An 18,813-nucleotide genomic window follows, 5' to 3' on the forward strand; every position below is an offset into this window, starting at 1 on the left:
CGAGGACTTCTTGTAAGTTCCCCGTGGGTTTGGATATGATTCTGTTCTGGAGTTGTTCGTCGCGTAAGCCCAGAACCACACGGTCTCGAATGCGCACCTCCAGGTTATCATACTTGCAGCGGAGTGCGGCTTCTCTCACTGCTGCCACGAACTGTGTTATTGATTCCCCCAGTTTCTGGTTCCGTTTTTCGAAGATCCTCCTCCAGAACAGTTCGGATCTTTTCGGGGTGAAATGCTCACACAGTTTCCCCAGGAGTTCGGCATAAGAGAAGCTGGCTACCACTGCTGGCTGGCATAGTCCCACGGCGACCCGGTAGACCGGCGTCCCACTAATCGTTAGCAACGCGGTGTCTTTCTTCCGATCCTCCGTGATTCCGTGCACCAGCATGTACCCCTCGACCTGTCCCACATATTCCTCCAAGTCCTCTGGGTACTGGGGGTCGAATTTCCGGATTGAGCCGACTTACACCATTCTCTTCCACTGGGTTAGGGGTTTTCGCTACTGACGTCTCTTTGAATTTCCCGCTCCGCGTCTGCTCGTCTCGCGCTGTCTCTGCCGCTGCCGATCCCACCCTCGTCGCCACTGTTGAGTCTGGTCGGTTGGGTGAGTGAACATGCTGAGACGGACTGCTGTTGTCTTGTTTATTCAAGTACACGTGGCCGAACTGGCCCTACCTGCCCCGTCGCTGGTATTTATATGCCCGGCGTGCCCGTCGCTGTCCAGCCCGCAGGCTCAGGTTTCCCGCGCTGCCCCTGGCCACCCAACCCGGTGTCCAGGAATTCCCACCTCGCGGCTGGGCCAATCAGGTGGCCGGACAGGTGTGTACCTTACAGTTGTCCATAGGGTCGCGATGGGTCGGACATGACTTTGCAACTAACAACATGAATATTATTCTGTATTAGTCTTAGACTGATAAGCTGAATAATGTGAACTTTTTCAAGTAGATCAAGACTGAAAAGAATTAAAATTACAAGAGTTCTCTTATATAAATTGATTTCAAGAAGAAGGAAAGATTGATTTTTGCACCAGTTTTTCTCTTGCCAAAAATACATTAATCTTAATTCTTGGATTCAGAGGTCACTTCTCAAGGACTATAGGTGATAAGTGAGAAAACAATGTTGTTGCAAGTAAATCAAACAGAGAAAACTTAACCAAGATAATTAGTTCCTGATTATGGATAGGTCATTGTCAAGGGTACTGGTTGTGCTAAGACCAAGATATTACAGTTCCTAATGTTTCATAAATTTACTTATTTTGCATTAATTCAACAGAGGTTTTACTCCTATTGACTAAAGCTTCTAAGGGACAGGCTAACTAATGCTCATGGAATTAGTTTAATGTTTTAATTTCTCCTGTAGCAGGTTTGTGAAAAACTTCTTCATGTTTATTATTTAGTCCAGGGCTTTTCAACCGGTGGTATGCGTTGTGGTACTTTGGCACCTGGCACGTGGTATGCGACCATTCTAGACCATCGCCCATCCTATTAAGAAGGATGCTTTGGTTACAAAGCCAGGTCTCCTTGCATGGAGAGGGAGCGGGCCTCCCTCTGACCCATGCACTTTACCCTCCTGCACCCACCATGAGCAACCTGGCCAAGGACAGTGAGCACAGCAGCAGCAGCAGCCTCGAGGAGGAGGTAAGTGCAGCCAGCGCCCCCTCGGGGAAGTGGGGCTGGACTGGGTTGAGCTGCAGGATCCTGGTGCCCTGGGAACTCGAAGGCCAGGCTGGGAGCTTCCCCTCCACGACCCAGGGCTCTGAGCAGCCATCACCACCATCTGGGAGTACCCTGCGCAGCCCACACAAACATGATGTAAAACAGTGGCTCGGTCCACCTAATGTTAAAAAAGAAACTGCAGAAATGTACACTGTGAACCTTTCTATATGCCATTCCTGTATGGATGCACAGGTGATATCTCAGGAGCCATTTAGAGTGCCATCAAATATCTGGCTGGATATTAGTTGATTGGAAAGAAAAACATATATTCAAACAACTACACCTCTTTATCTGATTCTTAGCTCCACATGGCTCCACATAATGTACAAACCCAGAAGCACTTACGGGAAGTCCAGTTGTGGTATGTCTCTTGATAAATATGCCTAATTAAGCATCAGAAAATACCATGTACATAATACAGCAATCATTCATACAGTTTGTAAGTTGCTGATTTACATCTATGTGCTCATGGTGCCTAGATTAGAACTGTTTTTAGGAAAGCATTTCCTGGCACTGGAGCAAATGGGTGATGGCAATACTTATGCAGCAAACATTACATACATAGCTTTAAAAATAACAAATTTAAAACTTGCATACAGTGGAGACTTGAAGCAAATGTGTATGTGTGATTTTATAGGAGGGACTGGCATCCTATTACAACAGATAATGAATTCCATTCTAATGAACTGCAATAGAAATGCTTACAACAGGAAATATGTCTTAATCCCTTCCTAGGAATGAAGTTAGAAGTTATGACATCACAGAAATATAGCCACCAACACTCTGTGAATTGCTCTGATGTTTCTTTATTGCATTTATATACTGCACTTATCCAAAGAACTCATGGTACCATATGTGCCATAGTACCCATTCCCAAATTATCTGAACATTGGGTGGAATAGGCTGGGGGAAAAACTACTCAAGATTCAGCCAGCTCCCTAATTATACCATGACACATGAAGTGTGGGGAATATTTATTTGATAAAAATGTGTGGTTAAAAATTCTGGCTGTTCCCCCCGCCCCCCCTGTCAAATCTAGGCTGGGATCTGAGTGGGTGTTATTTGTAGAAGTTTATAGGGATGAGGACAGTATTCACAAATCTCTGCTATCATACCCAAAACTGTTGTCCCAAACTATATAACTTCCAATTTAGATCAAAATGATGCTATTTAAAAATGGAAGAAGGTGATGAAAGCCTAATTTGTTTATCCTGCTTCTCAAAAAGAGCCTCTGAGAAGCCTGGGAGCTATGAAGATCACATCTCCTTTGGACAGTTGCGACTCAACTTGGTCACAATCTTGCTGTTTCTTCATAGGGGATTGAAACCAGTTCTCTGAGGTTGTCTACCATCTTTTCCTAGTTGTAAAATAGCTTTTTTGTGATGTAGAAAAAAGAAATGTACATAGTATTCCAAATCTAATTATTATAAATATGGGTATTACTTAAAATTACTTAAATCTTGATAACTTGATGTTTTTAATTTCTTGAATCAAATTAATTAAATTAGAGTGGAAGTTATCCTTTTTATTGCTGCCACATTTCAAGTTATTAATTAATTGATGGAAGAGAACATTTATAGCTCAGGGCTGAACTGTGCGGTCTTAGTGCTATCTGAGCTTAGTTGTTTTCTTATATAGACATTTCATTACCAAACTAGGTAACATCATCAGGGCTAGTAAGGAATGGGGTTTGCTTTAATTTTATAAACTAGTGGCTTGCTCTGTCTTGGAAGTTCCTTGATTAGTTTGTTGTTTAGTAGTTGTTTGTTTGGTAGTGGCACTGTAGTTCCTTAATTATATCAAATCAACAATCAAGAAGTAAACAATAGTTTGGTAATGAAAATCATCCTAGCTCAGCACCAAGGACTGTACTAACTTAACTCTTAGAACTTATTCTCTATCAGAACTTATTCTCCTCCAGTTTTGATGCCAACTGGATATATAAGAATTTAAGTCTTTTTGCCTTAATGCAGGCGTCCCCAACCCCCAGTCCGTGGACCAGTACCAGGCTGCAGCATGGCAGCAATCAGTCCTCACAAACAAAGCCCCATCCGCGGGATGCAGGCAGCGCACAAAACCAGGCCCCCTCCGATCCGCAGAAAAACCTCTCTCCACGGAACCAGTCCCTGGTGCCCAAAAGGTTGGGGACCTCTGCCTTAATGGATGCTCCTTAATGTACACTTTGTTCCAATATCATTTTCACCATGCAGTTTGGAACAATTTTTTTATATTGCTTACAAGCATTTTTTTATTCTGGAGACATGGTCACATCATTGCTTATCTGAACTCTCTAGATCAGGGGTGTCAAACCGGCGGCCTGTGGGCCGGATGCGTCATGCGCAGGCCATGCCTATCCTGGCTCTGCAAAGGCAAAAAACATTGCAATATGTCATATGTCACATGACGTGATCGAGTTTGAAACCCGTGCTCTAGATCATTTACAAAGAAAAATAAAAATGCTAGTTTCAAAAGTTGTAATTGAGGAATTTGATTGTTTGCATTTCTCCTTTGCAAAAATTACAGATTAGTAAGACCTAATGTATTTAGTCATTATGATGGGTGCTTTGTTCTTGGCTGCTGTGTATTTTAATGTTCACATTATTCTAATTGTTTTTATTGTTTAAATGTTGTTTGAAATGGGCAGCCATACAAAGGGCAGCCATATAAAACAAACCATTCAATAAAGAATGGTGTTTAGACCTTACGATGGCTAAATTGATTCCAGCCTTTGGTGGACCTCTCTAAATAATCTTCATGCATTTGCTTGCTGACATTCTCAAATAACTGTCACACCTTATTTATACAATTCAATGCTTTTAATTTTAGATCTCTCCCTCTACTGCTGATCTGATTCTAGCTTAAAATTTTCATTCTATTCAGTAAAGGTATGTTCTATTTTATTTAGAAATACCCAAGTAGTAGATTTCTTGCACTGATAGAAGGATCTTTGAGATCCCTTCCAACTCCCTACAATCTCTCCCAACCAGCAAGAGATTATATTATTTCACAACACAAAGTCACATTACTCTTGAAGACCGGTTTCCGAGGCCCTTTGTAAAACAACACAGAATCAAGACCAGCACAACTGCAGAACAATAAGAGCAGGAGTTAAAGCCAGCACAAGCACCTGCTGAACCGGTGTTAAATCCCAGGAGGCCTTCTAGTAGGGGCCAGAGGAGTCAACGACTGGGAGTTAGGTGAGCCACAGATAAGGCAGTTAGAATCAGGGGAGATACCCAAGAACTCCGGGGCGCATGTGGAAGCCTTTCTCTCGTCTGCCAACACTTTAATGCTTCACACTAACGGAAGCCTTGATAATTTTCAGCACTTTGCTTTGATTTATTTTATTTTTTGACCCTAAGGTAAGTCGGCACAGGTGAAGCGGAAAGGAGCGGAGGGGGTTAGGGTTAGGGTCAGGGCAGAGTTGGCTCTTAGAAGCGCTGAGTAACTTTTAAGGCTTCTGGCAACTCGAGGGCAAGGAGGCGAGCAGGGCATCTCCGGAGTCAGCTCCGTTTCAGTTGCAGAAAGGTTGCCTTTCTAGTCCCGGCTTTCAGCTCCTGGGGCAGAAGCGAAAGCGGCGCGGTGCGACGCGGCTCTGGTGCAGCGGCGCTGATGCGATTCTGGGCTCTGCAAACACATACCCAAACTCCCGGACACGCGCGCTTGCGCACTGCGCCCTACCGACCCTCAAACCAGACGACTCCTCTTTAAAATACCGCAAGGAGCCTGGTTCGGTGCAGTCCGCTGGATATCTCGGTCGGCAGCGGGAGGGAGAGAGCAGGCTTCGGGATGAGAGCCGCCTGCCTGCATGGGGGTCCGGATTCAGCGCGGTGAACCGCCCCAACTTAAGAAGCCCCGGCCGAGAGCCGGGCGAGCTGCACGCATCCTCAGATGAGATGCCAAGAGATACAGGAGCCCAGGAACCGAGCCGCCCGCCAGTAGGATGCTCCCACTCCGCCGCCGCCGCCAGCCGGTCCTGAGTGGGCAGGCTTCGCTTGGAGGAAGAAAGTGTGCGAGAGGCCAGGTGAGCCTCGGAGCGCGGGCTTGTTCGGGGCGCAGCGCTTTGTGGCACTTGGATCAGGGGTCGGCAACCTCGGCTCTTTTATGACTCGTGGACTTCAACTCCCAGAATTCCTGAGCCAGCTATGCTGGCTCAGGAATTCTGGGAGTTGAAGTCCACGAGTCATAAAAGAGCCGAGGTTGCCGACCCCTGCACTTGGTGATCTCGCTTCTTTCTTGGTCGCCTGAAGTCGGAGGATTTCAGCTCCTGGTCGGGACCGCGCGGCAGCGAGGAGAGAGAACGCAGGGGGCGCCTTTGTTCTGAGATCAGCTGTAAGCCGGACGGAAAAAAAAGGCAGGGAGAGGTTGGGGGACAGTCAGATTAACGGGGCGACTCTCAGGGAAAAGGAGGGCTGGGGGATCAGGCCGTGGTCGTTCTTCCCATTAACCAAACTTCTCTCCGGAGGGCGGGAAGATTTGTGCCAGTCCTTGAAAGGGCTTCCCAGCCTTGCCTGCACCTGGTGCCTTTCAGATAGATTAGACTTTCACTCCCCTGTGCTTGATAGACAATGTAATAATCCCTAACCTTTCAACAGCACCAGGCCAGGAATGGTGATGCTCCCCTGATATTTTCCCCCCAAATAAATGCATTCCAAGTAAAAAAACGCAAAAGGGCAGCAGTATCTTGGAGGGCATCTGCATTATTTTGTCATTGACCCTCCTTTAGCTCTTAGGCTGCATACCACCAATTATTCCTCCAGAGCATAAAGGGAGGATGTTTCTAAGATTTGTAATAGAATAAGGATTGTGGTGGAGGGAACTCTGCAGATGGGGAAAAAAAAACAAAGGCTCAAAGGTTTCTGGATGGCAATGGGAACAAGTAATGTTTGAGGATTCATTCAAGAGGTGCCTTTGTTGCTCAAAAATATCTTGCAAAAATATCTTGCGACATTTGCTGGCATATTCCTGAAGCCTTGCTTACTTTGCCTCCCCCCCCAATGCATAGCCTTTCCTAGTACAGGTTGAAAATATGCCACACCAGTTTAATGAGAAACTATATAATGGGACAAAAAAGGAACTTGTATAGCAGCAAGAAGTCTATAATGCGACAAAGTCTACTCTTTGCTTACTTAATACATCCACATCTGCATCTCATTTGTTATGCATAATTTACATTTCTTCCCTCCAAGGTTGCCATTGTCTCACAGCGGAATCACATTTTTTCAAGAATAAAAAGCACAAATTGTCATACCTGGAGAAATGTAGCTATTCATTCCCTCAGTTATGCTTTCATTGCTGTCGATACTGACATCTGCAATACACTGCTTGTAATTATTGATGTGACTACTGAATATTAATATGATTAATTACAAATTACACCACTGCTTATTTGCAATTGTTTAGGAATTGTTTATGGACTGCTCTGTTTCCCATTTCCTATGAGAACTTGTATATTATCCCCATTTTATTTTTAGATGAAACCACAGCCAGTTTATGAATTCTACCTATTACCTGGGGGACAGGATATTGTATTATATTTATAGGATGAATAAATCTTCTCTGATTGCTACATTTGTAGGAGAGATGAGAAGACCAAAGAACGGGATAGCTCATTGCTATTGCATGCATATGCATTGCATGCAAAATATCCACGTTCAACTCTTTCTGGCATCTTTGATGAAAAGAAGGATGAAATAGACATGCTGTCCATCTATTTGACAGCAGTGCTGACTTAAAATCTATAATAATCACAGAGCAAAAATTGTCAGCTCAAAATTGTCTTATAGCTCATAAACAGAGGAAAAACTGTGATGCTGAATCAAAGTGTTGGAATGATGTTGATGGTTATCTAGATCAGAGTTCCCCAAAGTAATTATTATCAACCTTTAAGGGCCAATGGGACTATCCATTTTTATTGATTATAAACTGATACTGGACACGATTTTGGCAATTGACAGAGCAAATTAAAGCCAAACTGCAAGAAAAATCTGACAACTTAAAGCCACCAAATCAAATTTTGACTTTAAATGAGGAAAAGATAATCCAAAACCAAATAGAGGAAGTGGAAACTAACACTAAAATAGGAGATTTCAAAGAACAACAAAAGCAACCTACAGAAAACCTTAAAGTCCAAACTTTAATGGCAACTACAAAACTTACAATTCAAAAAGCAACAGCACCTGAAGAAAGCAATACCAAGAGTGAAGACACTAAAACTGCAAAACTGACATTTGGATACGCTCCCTGGATTCAAATAAGGGGTATAGTAGGAAAGGAAGATACATTTGAGAATTTAAAGATGCCAAGAGGGAAACCTGATTGGCACAAAAGGAAGGCAAGAGTTAGATTTAAAAAACTGAACTTGTTTCTTTTTTGGGATTCCTAAAGATAGACTATAAAAATATCTTTCAATGGATTAAGGGGAATCTCTAAAAATATAACTGAGTTTACATTTAGCTTTTAGATCTGTAAAGGAAAACAAAAGTAAGCTTTTAGAATATAACTCTGAACCATATTATAGAACTTGGAATGACATTAAAAGATAGTATTTTAATAATTGATGTACGGTCAAGATGACTTATAGAATATATCAGTGGTTACTTTTGAACTATAGTATAGAATCTAGAATTTTATATATAAAAGATAGTATTTTAATAATTGTTAAACGGTTAAGACAAAAAATATATTTCTAATAACTGGTAATTTGTTAAGATGGTAAAACATAACAATGTTTTGTAATGAACAATGTAAGTTTTGTAGACAAGAGAATCACTCTTTATTGAAATAGGGAATTGTGGGTTACCCAAAAATTAAGCTTTCTTCTATATACCATAGACGATTCTAGAATATCCTATTGCAATTAGATAAAATTTAAAAACAGGATATTGATATTTATTGATATGAAAATATATTTTAAATTTTATTGATTGGCTGGGTTACAACTAGAAGTGTACTAACTTGCCTATTCTGACTATGTAATAACTAAGGGATCAAAGACGGCATCTCTGTTTTTTTTTATTCTAAAGTTTTTCAATACACTTTATCTTTAACAACCCCTCCCCCCCACCCCCTACCCAACCCTTCCCGACCCCCCCTCCCCTTCCTCCCTCCCCGTCCCCGACTTCCCAGAGCTAAATACAAGGTATAAAAGTAAAAATAATCATAAACAACCATATGCTAACAACAATAAGCTATTAAGTCTATCGCACTCTAGCTCATATAAAATGACTACAAGCAATACTAATATCACATCAATACTTATGCAAATGCTAAATGAAACTTTTTAGTCCCATATTTATTCTGGATGTAATCAATCCATTTTTTCCACTCCGTAATATAACGTTGTTGCAAATGGTCTTTCAAGTATGCCGATATCTTTGCCATTTCCGCCAGGTTAGAAACTTTTAAAGTCCATTCTTCTATAGTCGGCAGTTCCTCCTTCTTCCAATATTGACCTACTAAAAGTCTTGCTGCCGTAATTAAGTTCAACATCAACTTAGTGTCCACAACAGTAGTATCAGTAATTATGCCCAGTAAAAACAATTGCGGACAAAACTTTATCCTTTTCTTAAATATCTTCTGCATGTTCCACCAGATTTTAATCCAAAAAGCTTTAACCTTTTTACAGGTCCACCATATATGAAAGTACGTTGCGTCTTCACCACCACACCTCCAACATTTAGGTTGATAGTTCGGATACATACTTGCAAGCTTTTTAGGATCTAAATGCCACCTATAAAACATTTTATAAAAGTTCTCTCTTAAATTTTGAGCTTGCGTAAATTTTACGTTTCTCACCCAGATCTTTTCCCAAGTATCCATTATAATAACGTCTTGAATATTCTGAGCCCACTTTATCATGCAATCTTTAACAAGTTCTGATTCTGAGTCAATTTCTATCAATGCAAGATATATCCGTTTGATATGTGCTGGACCCTGATTTCTAATTTGCTTTACCAGATTTTCATCAGTCATTGAAAAACCAATTTTCTGATCTTCTTTCCACCTGGCCTGTAGTTGCCCATATTGAAACCAGGTTTGAACAATCTTCTCTTCTCGTAAAAAGTTATACGGCTTCAAACACCATACATTCCTCTCCAAACTTAAGATTTCCATATATGTAATCACATCATGTTTGAACCCAACATTTATGTTTTCTATTGCGTGTTTCGGTATTGCCCATAAAGGTATCTTGTAATTTAACTTATGTCTATACTTTTTCCAAACTCTCAACAAAGCATGTCTTAAAATATGCACCTTAAACACATTATCTACCTTCTTATCATACAATAAATATGCATGCCAACCAAATAACAAGTCGTGGCCTTCAAGATTTAATAATCTCCCTTGTGTTAAATTAATCCAATCACTTATCGCTGACAACGCAGCAGCTTCATAGTATAGTTTAAAGTTGAGCATTTTAAGACCACCTCTTTCACGCGTATCCTGCATAATCTTAAATTTAACTCGTGGCCTTTTCCCTGCCCAGACAAATTTATTAATACCCTTTTGCCATTCCTCCAAGTTTGAATCCTTTTTAAGAATAGGTATCATTTGAAATAAAAATAGAAATTTCGGCAAAACATTCATTTTCACTGCTGCAATTCTTCCCAATAAAGACAATTGTAATTTTTTCCAGCTATCCAATTCTTTTTGAACTTTTCCCCATAACTTTTCATAATTATTTTTATATAACTTTGCATTTGAGGGTGACAAATACACCCCCAAATATTTAACCCTTTTAACAATTTCAAATCCAGTTAACCCTTCTAAAAGAGCCTTTTGTAATATTGTCATGTTTTTAGCCAATATTTTAGTTTTTTGTATGTTAACCTTAAATCCAGAAACTTTCCCATATCGTATTATTATCTCCATCAGGTCCACAACAGAATTTTCTGGCTGGGTCACCGTAACAACCAGATCGTCTGCAAACGCCCTCAGTCTATAATCCTGATCTCTTATTTGAATTCCCTTAATTTTTTCCGAATTCCGTATTTTAATAGTATCTCCAATGTTAAAACAAATAATAGAGGTGATAACGGACACCCTTGCCTTGTGCCCTTTTCAATATTGCATACTTCAGTCAAACTGTTATTTACTATTATTCGGGCTGTTTGCTTTTGATATAATGCCCTAATTGGTTGTAAAAATTTATCCCCAAAATTCATTTTATCTAATACTTTCATCAAGAATTGCCAATCCAATTGATCAAAGGCTTTTTCAGCGTCCAGAAAAATCAGCGCCGCAGGGATCTGGTTGTTCCTTTCCAAAAATTCCAACAAGTCAACTATATGCCTCACATTATTTTTCATTTGTCTACCACTAATAAACCCAGTTTGATCACCATGAATTATCTGTTGTAGTACCCTCATTAATCTGTTAGCTAAAACCTTAGCAAATATCTTGTAGTCCGTATTCAAAAGTGATATTGGTCTATAATTTCTTACTTGAGTGACATCCTGGTCTTCCTTCGGAATCAAAGAAATAAAAGTAGTTGAAAACGGCATCTCTGTTGATGCAACCTGAACTAGTTACAACTGGTTATTTCTTATTTTAACTACCCAACTACCATATTGTTTCACAAATACATGTATATCTAAATATTTAAAAATCAATAAAACTTGTATAAAAAAAGATTATCAGCCAGATGGAAGCATTTAGTACTGTATTTCCCTGAAAATAAGACCTAACTGGAAAATAAGCCATAATGCGTCTTTTGGAGCAAAAATTAATATAAAACTGGTCTTATTTTAGGGGAAATACAGTATTACTATTGATACTACCTTTGCTTGCTTTTGCCACCATCAGTCTATTTCTATTTGAGGTCTTGTATTTTGTTATCTTCTCCACTTCTTTCTCTTCTGTCCTTATGTCTCCTGGTACAGCCACATCCACTGTCCATATTTTGTTTTGTCTTTCTTATCAACATTTGTTAAATCTGGTATGTTATGTAGCAGGTATAACATTATTGTTACATTATTGAGTTATTATTTGAATACTATTAGTAATTTTTATTAAATTATTCTTGTATAATATATTTGGGAGTTGATGAGCAATCTGAAATTTTATGAAGGAGTATATGAACTGAAGAGTTTGGGAACACCCGATTTAGACCGAGTCCCTGTTTAATTCAGATTCTATAATGCAGGAGAGAACTACAGCAATCTTTAATTAAATACTGTTTGTACAAGAGAATCTTAACCCATTTCCAGTGGCAGTCTATTCTATCATTATGATTATGAAATAAGTAATGGAATGGAAAATTGGAGGAGGGGTCTTCTTAGGATAAGCCTAAAAAGGTACCAACATAAACATGCTTATTATGCAGGCTTGAGAAATCATGATAAATTGAAAAAAGGGAAAAATTGTTCCTTGACTTATGACCATTAATTTCATGATGGTTTGAAGTTACAGCTCACTTTTATGACAATTGAAGCATCTTGAGGTCACACAATCACCATTTGCAACCTTCCCAGGATTCACTCAACAGTTGCATAATTTGCTTAATGCCCATGGTAAACATGGTTGCAAAATTGATTTTTGCATCACTTAGCAACTGAAATTCTGGTCCCAATTGTGGTCATAAATCAAGGACTATCTTACGTTCTATGTTGGGACCACAGTAAAATAATGCATTTTAATGTTTGAGAAGTGCAAGGTTCTACCATATTCACCACTTTGCAATAGACGTGCACAAGTGAATTGGTTTGGATCCAGTTCAAAATGCTGGTGATCAGCTTTAAAGACCTTCAATGGCTTGGCTGCCAGGTACTGTCGAACCCCATGGGGCCGACATTCAGTGCGGGGGGGAGGCAGAGTCCCGTGTCGGAGCCGACTCTGGTAGTACCTGCTACCTTATTAGTAAAATGGTGGTGTCCAAGGTGGGCATTAAGATGGAATGATTAGCCACCCCACTCAGGTTCAAGCAGGTGGACGGGTCCCTTTTGGGGGAGGCACCTATTACTCATGTGACAGAGCCTGTTCGGATGGAGATGGGGGAGCACTGGGAGATCCTTCAGTTCATAGTAGTACCCTCTATGACCGAGGCAGTGATTTTAGGGCTTACCTGGCTCTATAAATGGGGTCCAACGATTTGGTGGGAGGGAGGTTGCCATCACCTCCATATCGGGATAGGACCCCAGCCCCCTGTTCATGACCTCGTAAGACCGGAAGGGAAAGCTGAGCGGGTAGGAGCCTGTAAGGCAGATGCAGGACAGAAGGTCCAGATACCGCAGGTGTACTCTGATCTTGCTGAGGTGTTTGATGAGCAAGAATGTGACATCCTGCCACCCCATCGACAACGGACTGTGCCATTGAATTGGAGCCAGGGGTCAAATTACCCAAAACCTGTATGTATGCTATGACACCACGGGAGATGGAGGAACTGTGATGGTATATCGATCAGAACCTGGCAAGGGGTTTTATCCAACCGGCCCATTCCCAAACAGCGGCACCTGTCCTGTTTAAAGAAAAGAAGGACGGCTCCTTCTTTTGTCACGTTTTGTCACACGTTCCTGTTGAAGATTCGTGTTTACTTTCATTGAGGACGTGTATTGACAGGTACCTTGAGAACCACCTCACCCATCAAGTTCTGGCCCATCCCCCCTTTTTTTGCAGGGACAGATTAGGGAGGGTTCCTTCTGATGTAAAGGATGTGAGGAAGCAACAAAATGACACATCTTCCTCTGAAATCCTCTGCCTCCTGAGAGAGAGGGAATACCCTGAAACACTTTGCTTTTAAAATTTGGCTCTTTTGCCATGTGTTTAGGACATAACAGTTGCTGGCTGCCTTTTAGATAAATTGCTCGCTCCTGCTTTTATTATATGCATCCTGTTTTTGTAAATTTCATTCAGTAATAAGCCGTATATGCATTTGTGTAATAAATAAACAAATCAGGATCTCCCATGTGACTTGTGGGTCCCAGAGGAATTCAGCTTATTGCCAGCTTGTACTTCTTAATGGAGGAGCATATTTTTAGGTCAGAACTTGAAATGCTGGGTTCAGTTCTGCTTTTCAGTTCTGCAGTAAGAGAGCCCAAGAAAAACAGTCAGTGCCTTTCCTTCTAGATCTTGAGTTTTGTAGCGTGTGTTTCCCTAGTAATGAAACGAAAACAATGCTATTGGGGAAGGGGAAATGCAAAGCTGCTAAGGCCCCACGGCAGCCAAACTTCTGAAATAAGGAGGAAGAAGCTGGCTTGAGCCAAAACACCAAGAAGGCACAATGAAGCATCTTCCCACCAATAGAATAATGTTATGCTGACATGTTCTGTGGAGTTTAAACATGCAAATGAAAATATTCTACTTTTGTGATTTTGGATACATTACAACTGAGCTGGAAATAAATCACCTGAGAACACAGACAGTGTGAGATTATGTAGGTGGCGAACTTATTTTGGAGAAATGTAAATCCCTTATGTGGAAGTGCTTTTAGTTAAACAAAATATACATATGAAGTGGAAAAAAAGTTAAACACCGTACTTACTTTTTTGATACTGTAATCTTAGGCAGTCCACTCAAAGGCAATACGAGGGCCTTTATCCTGAAAAAGTTGCACATCCCAGCTCCATAGATCAACAATGCATGATCTTAAGGGTTTTCAATTTTTCTTTGAAGTAATGCAGTTCATGCAAAATAGGAGCAAGGGATCAATCACATTAATTTTTGAACACCCGTCCTCATGGAAGTAACTCCTTGCTATTTTAATAAAAATTGTGTATAGGGCCAAAGACCTATTAGCCTTCTTCATCATCCTCATAAACATAGGAGTCACTTTTATGTATTTCAGGTACCCATAATCTTTGACTTTGGATGTCTCGCTGAATCACAGGCCTCCCCTATATTTACAAATTTTTAATGTTCTTGTTTGTTGGCTTTTACATATCTGAATAAGTTTAACAGTGTTTTCTCCCTTTTAATTAATTATATTGCTTGTTACTAAAATATATTGGGTTAATGAATTTTTACAGTTCAAAATCTATGACTTTTTATTGGGATCATTTATTGAAAATCATGGACAGTAATTTATCACACTGCTCTGTTGCAGTTGGTAGATATGTGGCTTTCAACTACCCAGTAAGCTGAGAGAGAATGACTGGTCTATAATCACCCAGCTAGCTTCCTTAGGTAAAGTAAGACTAAAATCTAGGTATCCTCCAGTGGTCTGCAGTAAGACCACTACACCAACCAAGTGACTTATTTGGGATTATGATAGCAAAATAACAGAAACTCCATCAGGCAGGGATCAGATTGGTAAAAAAATATGTTGGGAGATAAGCCTGCACACCCCAGTCTCTACATTATTTTCCGAGTGTAGTTTTCTCTCAGGTAATCAGACATGTGAAGAAGTCCTTCCACGGAGTTGTTGCATTTTGGGTTTTCTTTGCACTTGAAGGCAAAGAGGTAACAATTTTGTAGAGCGGATGCAAAATACTGTAAGTCGCACTATTATAGATATCAAGAGTGATCTCTTCAAGGAAGGTTTCATGGGATTATGAATCAGCAGTGTCCTCTAGATGTTATAAATAAACCTTTATTGTCAAAGTACAACATGTGTACATTGAGATTAACTGAGCCTCCCCCTGTGCTCTATCCCCCCAACACACAGTGAAAAACAAACCCTCCATCCTACCACACCATGTGAACCAACTACACCACACACCGGTCTCCCAAGTCAATTCTGCATAAGATTATGTCCCATTTAAAAGCCTAACAGCCCACGGATAAAAGCTATTTTTCAGCCTGTTGGTACGGCTGGCTATATTCCTGTATCTCCTACCGGATGGTAGTAGAGTAAAGAGATACTGTCCAGGGTGTGAGTCATCCCTGAGAATCTTCCTCACTCTTCCAAGGCAACGAGCCCTGGCGATGTCATCCAGTGGTGTCAGGGAACAGCCCACAATGTCTTGTGCTGTGCTCACTACCCTCTGTAATACTTTCCTGTCCACGGCTGTCAGACCAGCATACCAAACCACAATACCATACGAGAGGACGCTCTCTATGGTAGACCGGTAAAAGAGGGTCATTAGCTGTTGTTCTACCCTGTTCTTCCGCAAGATCCTAAGAAAGTGAAGCCTCTGTTAGGCCTTTCTAGCCACCTGGGTTGTGTTAACTTTCCAGGTCAGATCTTCACAGAGGTAGACTCCCAGAAATTTAAAGGAGGAAACTCTCTCTACACAGTCCTCCCCGATGTAAAGTGGGGCAGGTTCCTCCTTTTTTCACCGGAAGTCTAACACCATCTCTTTCGTCTTGCCGATGTTTAGGTGCAAGTTGTTGTTACTACACCATAGGATAAAACCTATGTTATCAGTTGAACTCTATGCGATTGCTGAATAGAATGGATGGGATCAAATGAAGCAGCAAGGAAGAACTCAGCCTTAATTGTAGCAATCTGTTTGATGGAAGAAAAGTTTTTCTGTACAGTAACTTGACTCATATTACATATTCAATATGTGAAATTCTTGGTGATAAATTGGAGTAGGGCTGCTTATATAAAAGGCTGTAATTGTGCAGGATTTAAAATGTAGACTTCCCCTGCACCAGAAACTCTTGTAAGATTTAATAAATACAGATTGTGAAAAATTTGTATATTTGCGTATACATTTTACACATTCTATAAAGTAACTGGATAGTTTGAAATTTTGTAGTACTTATTGTTGACCATATCTTATGTCTCCATTAATCGTTTCAGGCAATTTAAAGGTGTGCAGCTAGTGAGCATCACAACACCATGCAGGAGAACAAGAACTTCCCCTTCCACCTTGTTTATATCTTCATAGAGGTGCTGATTGCCCTTATATCCATCCCTGGGAATATCCTAGTGATCTGGGCTGTCAAAGTGAACAAGTCTCTCCGGGATGCCACCTTCTACTTTATTGTGTCTTTGGCAGTGGCAGATGCAGCTGTGGGAACACTTGCAATTCCTCTGGCCATCGTCATCTACGTAGGACCAAAAATGTGTTTCCACTGCTGCCTGATGTTGATATGTCCTCTCCTCATCCTCACAGAAAGTTCCATCTTGGCGTTATTGGCGATTGCTGTGGATCGCTATCTCCGAGTCAAGATTCCTATCCGGTAAGAACTAGAACCTGAGAGATAAGTCCTAGTCAGAGATGGGAGTTGAATTTTTTTTCGTATATCTCTAAGATTCTGTTGCACAGGAAGGAACTAAAATGTCAAAAATGTCAAGAACTATTTCTTTTCAAAATCATGTTTTATTGAACTTTGTTAATAAAGCTTTAATATGTTTGTCCAACCCATGGATGACCATTGGATTGACATCTACTTTATATAAAAATAAAAATAGATGAAAATGAGAAAGGCATATTTTTGGTAAAACAAAAATTTTAAAAACTAAAATTAGGTTCACGTAATCAGGGCGGACAAGAGTTGGTGATACAACTTGAAGCCTTTTTGATGGACTGCAGCTAGTACGTGGAGTACAGCAGTTCATTTAGTGACCATTTGAAGTTACAGTGGCACTGAAAAAGTGACTTATGACTGTTTTTCACACTTACAACTGTCGCCGCATCCCCTTGGTCATGTGATCAAAATTTGGACGCTTGGCAACTGACTCATATCTATGATGGTTGCTGTGTCCCAGGGTCATGTGATCATCTTTTGTGACTTTCTGACAAGCAAAGTCAATGGGGAAGCCAGAGTCACTTAATGACTATATTACAAACTTGACAACCACAGTGATTCACTTAACAATTTTGGCAAGAGAGGTTGTAAAATGGTGTAAAACCTACTTAACAACTGCCTCACTTAGCAACAGAAATTTTGGCTCAGTTTTGGTTATAAGTCGAAGACTACCTATATTACAAATAAATTGACAATATTATGAAGCTATTCCATCTTTTCTTCCCTAATGGAATATTATGAAAAACATGCAAAAAATTCAAAGGAAAAATGTAGTATTGTTATAAATGCATAATAATGTTGTATAGACTTCTTTTAATAATTCATAAATGAGGCACCATATTAAAGTATTAAATTCTTGTCTGAACCTATTCACTCTCCTCTGCATTGGCTTTGTTCTGATTTCAGTTCTTTCTGGTGTTTGGCATGTTGTGTGCTAAATATTAGGCCTGGATTATGCTCTGATTATTATGTATATGGCTTTTCTAAATAATTCCAGATAGGAAATATTGGGAAATCCAAATATAATAAGAATAAGACTGTCTGATTTGAGAGAAGGATTCTGTCATTCTTTGTGAGGTTGGGAAGTAGAATATTTTAAACTGTATTCTGACTAGTGGGTTTTTTGAACAAAAGATAAATAAAGGATGCCAAAAATGGATGGTAGGGAAGTAAGAGTACTGGGAAGAGAACAATGATGAAAATATGTTTAAGATCAGAGAGATTTTTTTTAACACATTGGTCAGTTTCCTCTTCTAAGTACAAATAAGCAATAATTCATGTATGCAATTATGAATGTATATGAAAAAGTTTCACTTTCCATTTTACAGCCAATTTGATTTTGATACAGGAAGTGGAGGAAGGTAAAAATGCCTGGAGATGAACTCAGGATTGGGATCAAACTGTAATAAATGGATATTTACTGGCACTGGGGTGGAGTTATGGAACATATACATTATTCCTCCAATTGCTAATTCTGCAAAGGATAACATATTGGTATCAATTTAAATAGGACATGTAACTATTAGGTTTTAAAAAATACATTGTGCTATCCTTTCAAATGCATCCTTTTGAGTGTGTGGGTGAGAAAAGGACATTATCATGCATTAATTAACACCAAGGGATGTGATTTTATCTATATAATTAATGGATGGTTTCAGGATCTTTAAAATCTGCTTACATGCAGAAATTTAGCAGTTGTAGATTTTTTAATTTAGGAAAAGTATTACATACAGAATTTGTTTATGGGTACATTAACATAAACAGCCAAGGGAGTGAGGAAATGACAAAACAGTCATGCCTCTTATCAGTACAATTTTAGAGTTAAAGAATAGTGAAATGAATAAACAAGATTACAGCTCAATCTAATAATATCTGTAATTTTGTAATGCAGTGCTCAGCCTTTACCATGTATAAATCTAACCAAATTTTAACAATGAAATGAGATTGTTTCCTACACTTG

At 39.9% G+C, this 18,813-nt stretch overlaps 1 protein-coding gene across 1 annotated transcript in view; it reads left to right on the top strand.

Annotated features, from left to right (window-relative positions):
- The first annotated feature begins 5,238 nt into the window (after positions 1 to 5,238).
- The window catches only part of ADORA1 (adenosine A1 receptor), a 53,125-nt gene continuing 39,550 nt past the window's right edge, over positions 5,239 to 18,813 (top strand). The window contains exons 1-2 of the mRNA XM_083357360.1: positions 5,239 to 5,739; positions 16,402 to 16,784. Of these exons, the coding sequence (XP_083213486.1) occupies positions 16,441 to 16,784 (344 nt within the window). The 5' untranslated portion in view covers positions 5,239 to 5,739; positions 16,402 to 16,440. The remainder of the gene's footprint in view (positions 5,740 to 16,401; positions 16,785 to 18,813) is intronic.

The sequence above is a fragment of the Vipera ursinii genome (assembly GCF_947247035.1).
Source record: "Vipera ursinii genome assembly, chromosome: 3".
In the NCBI taxonomy this organism is placed as follows: domain Eukaryota; kingdom Metazoa; phylum Chordata; class Lepidosauria; order Squamata; family Viperidae; genus Vipera; species Vipera ursinii.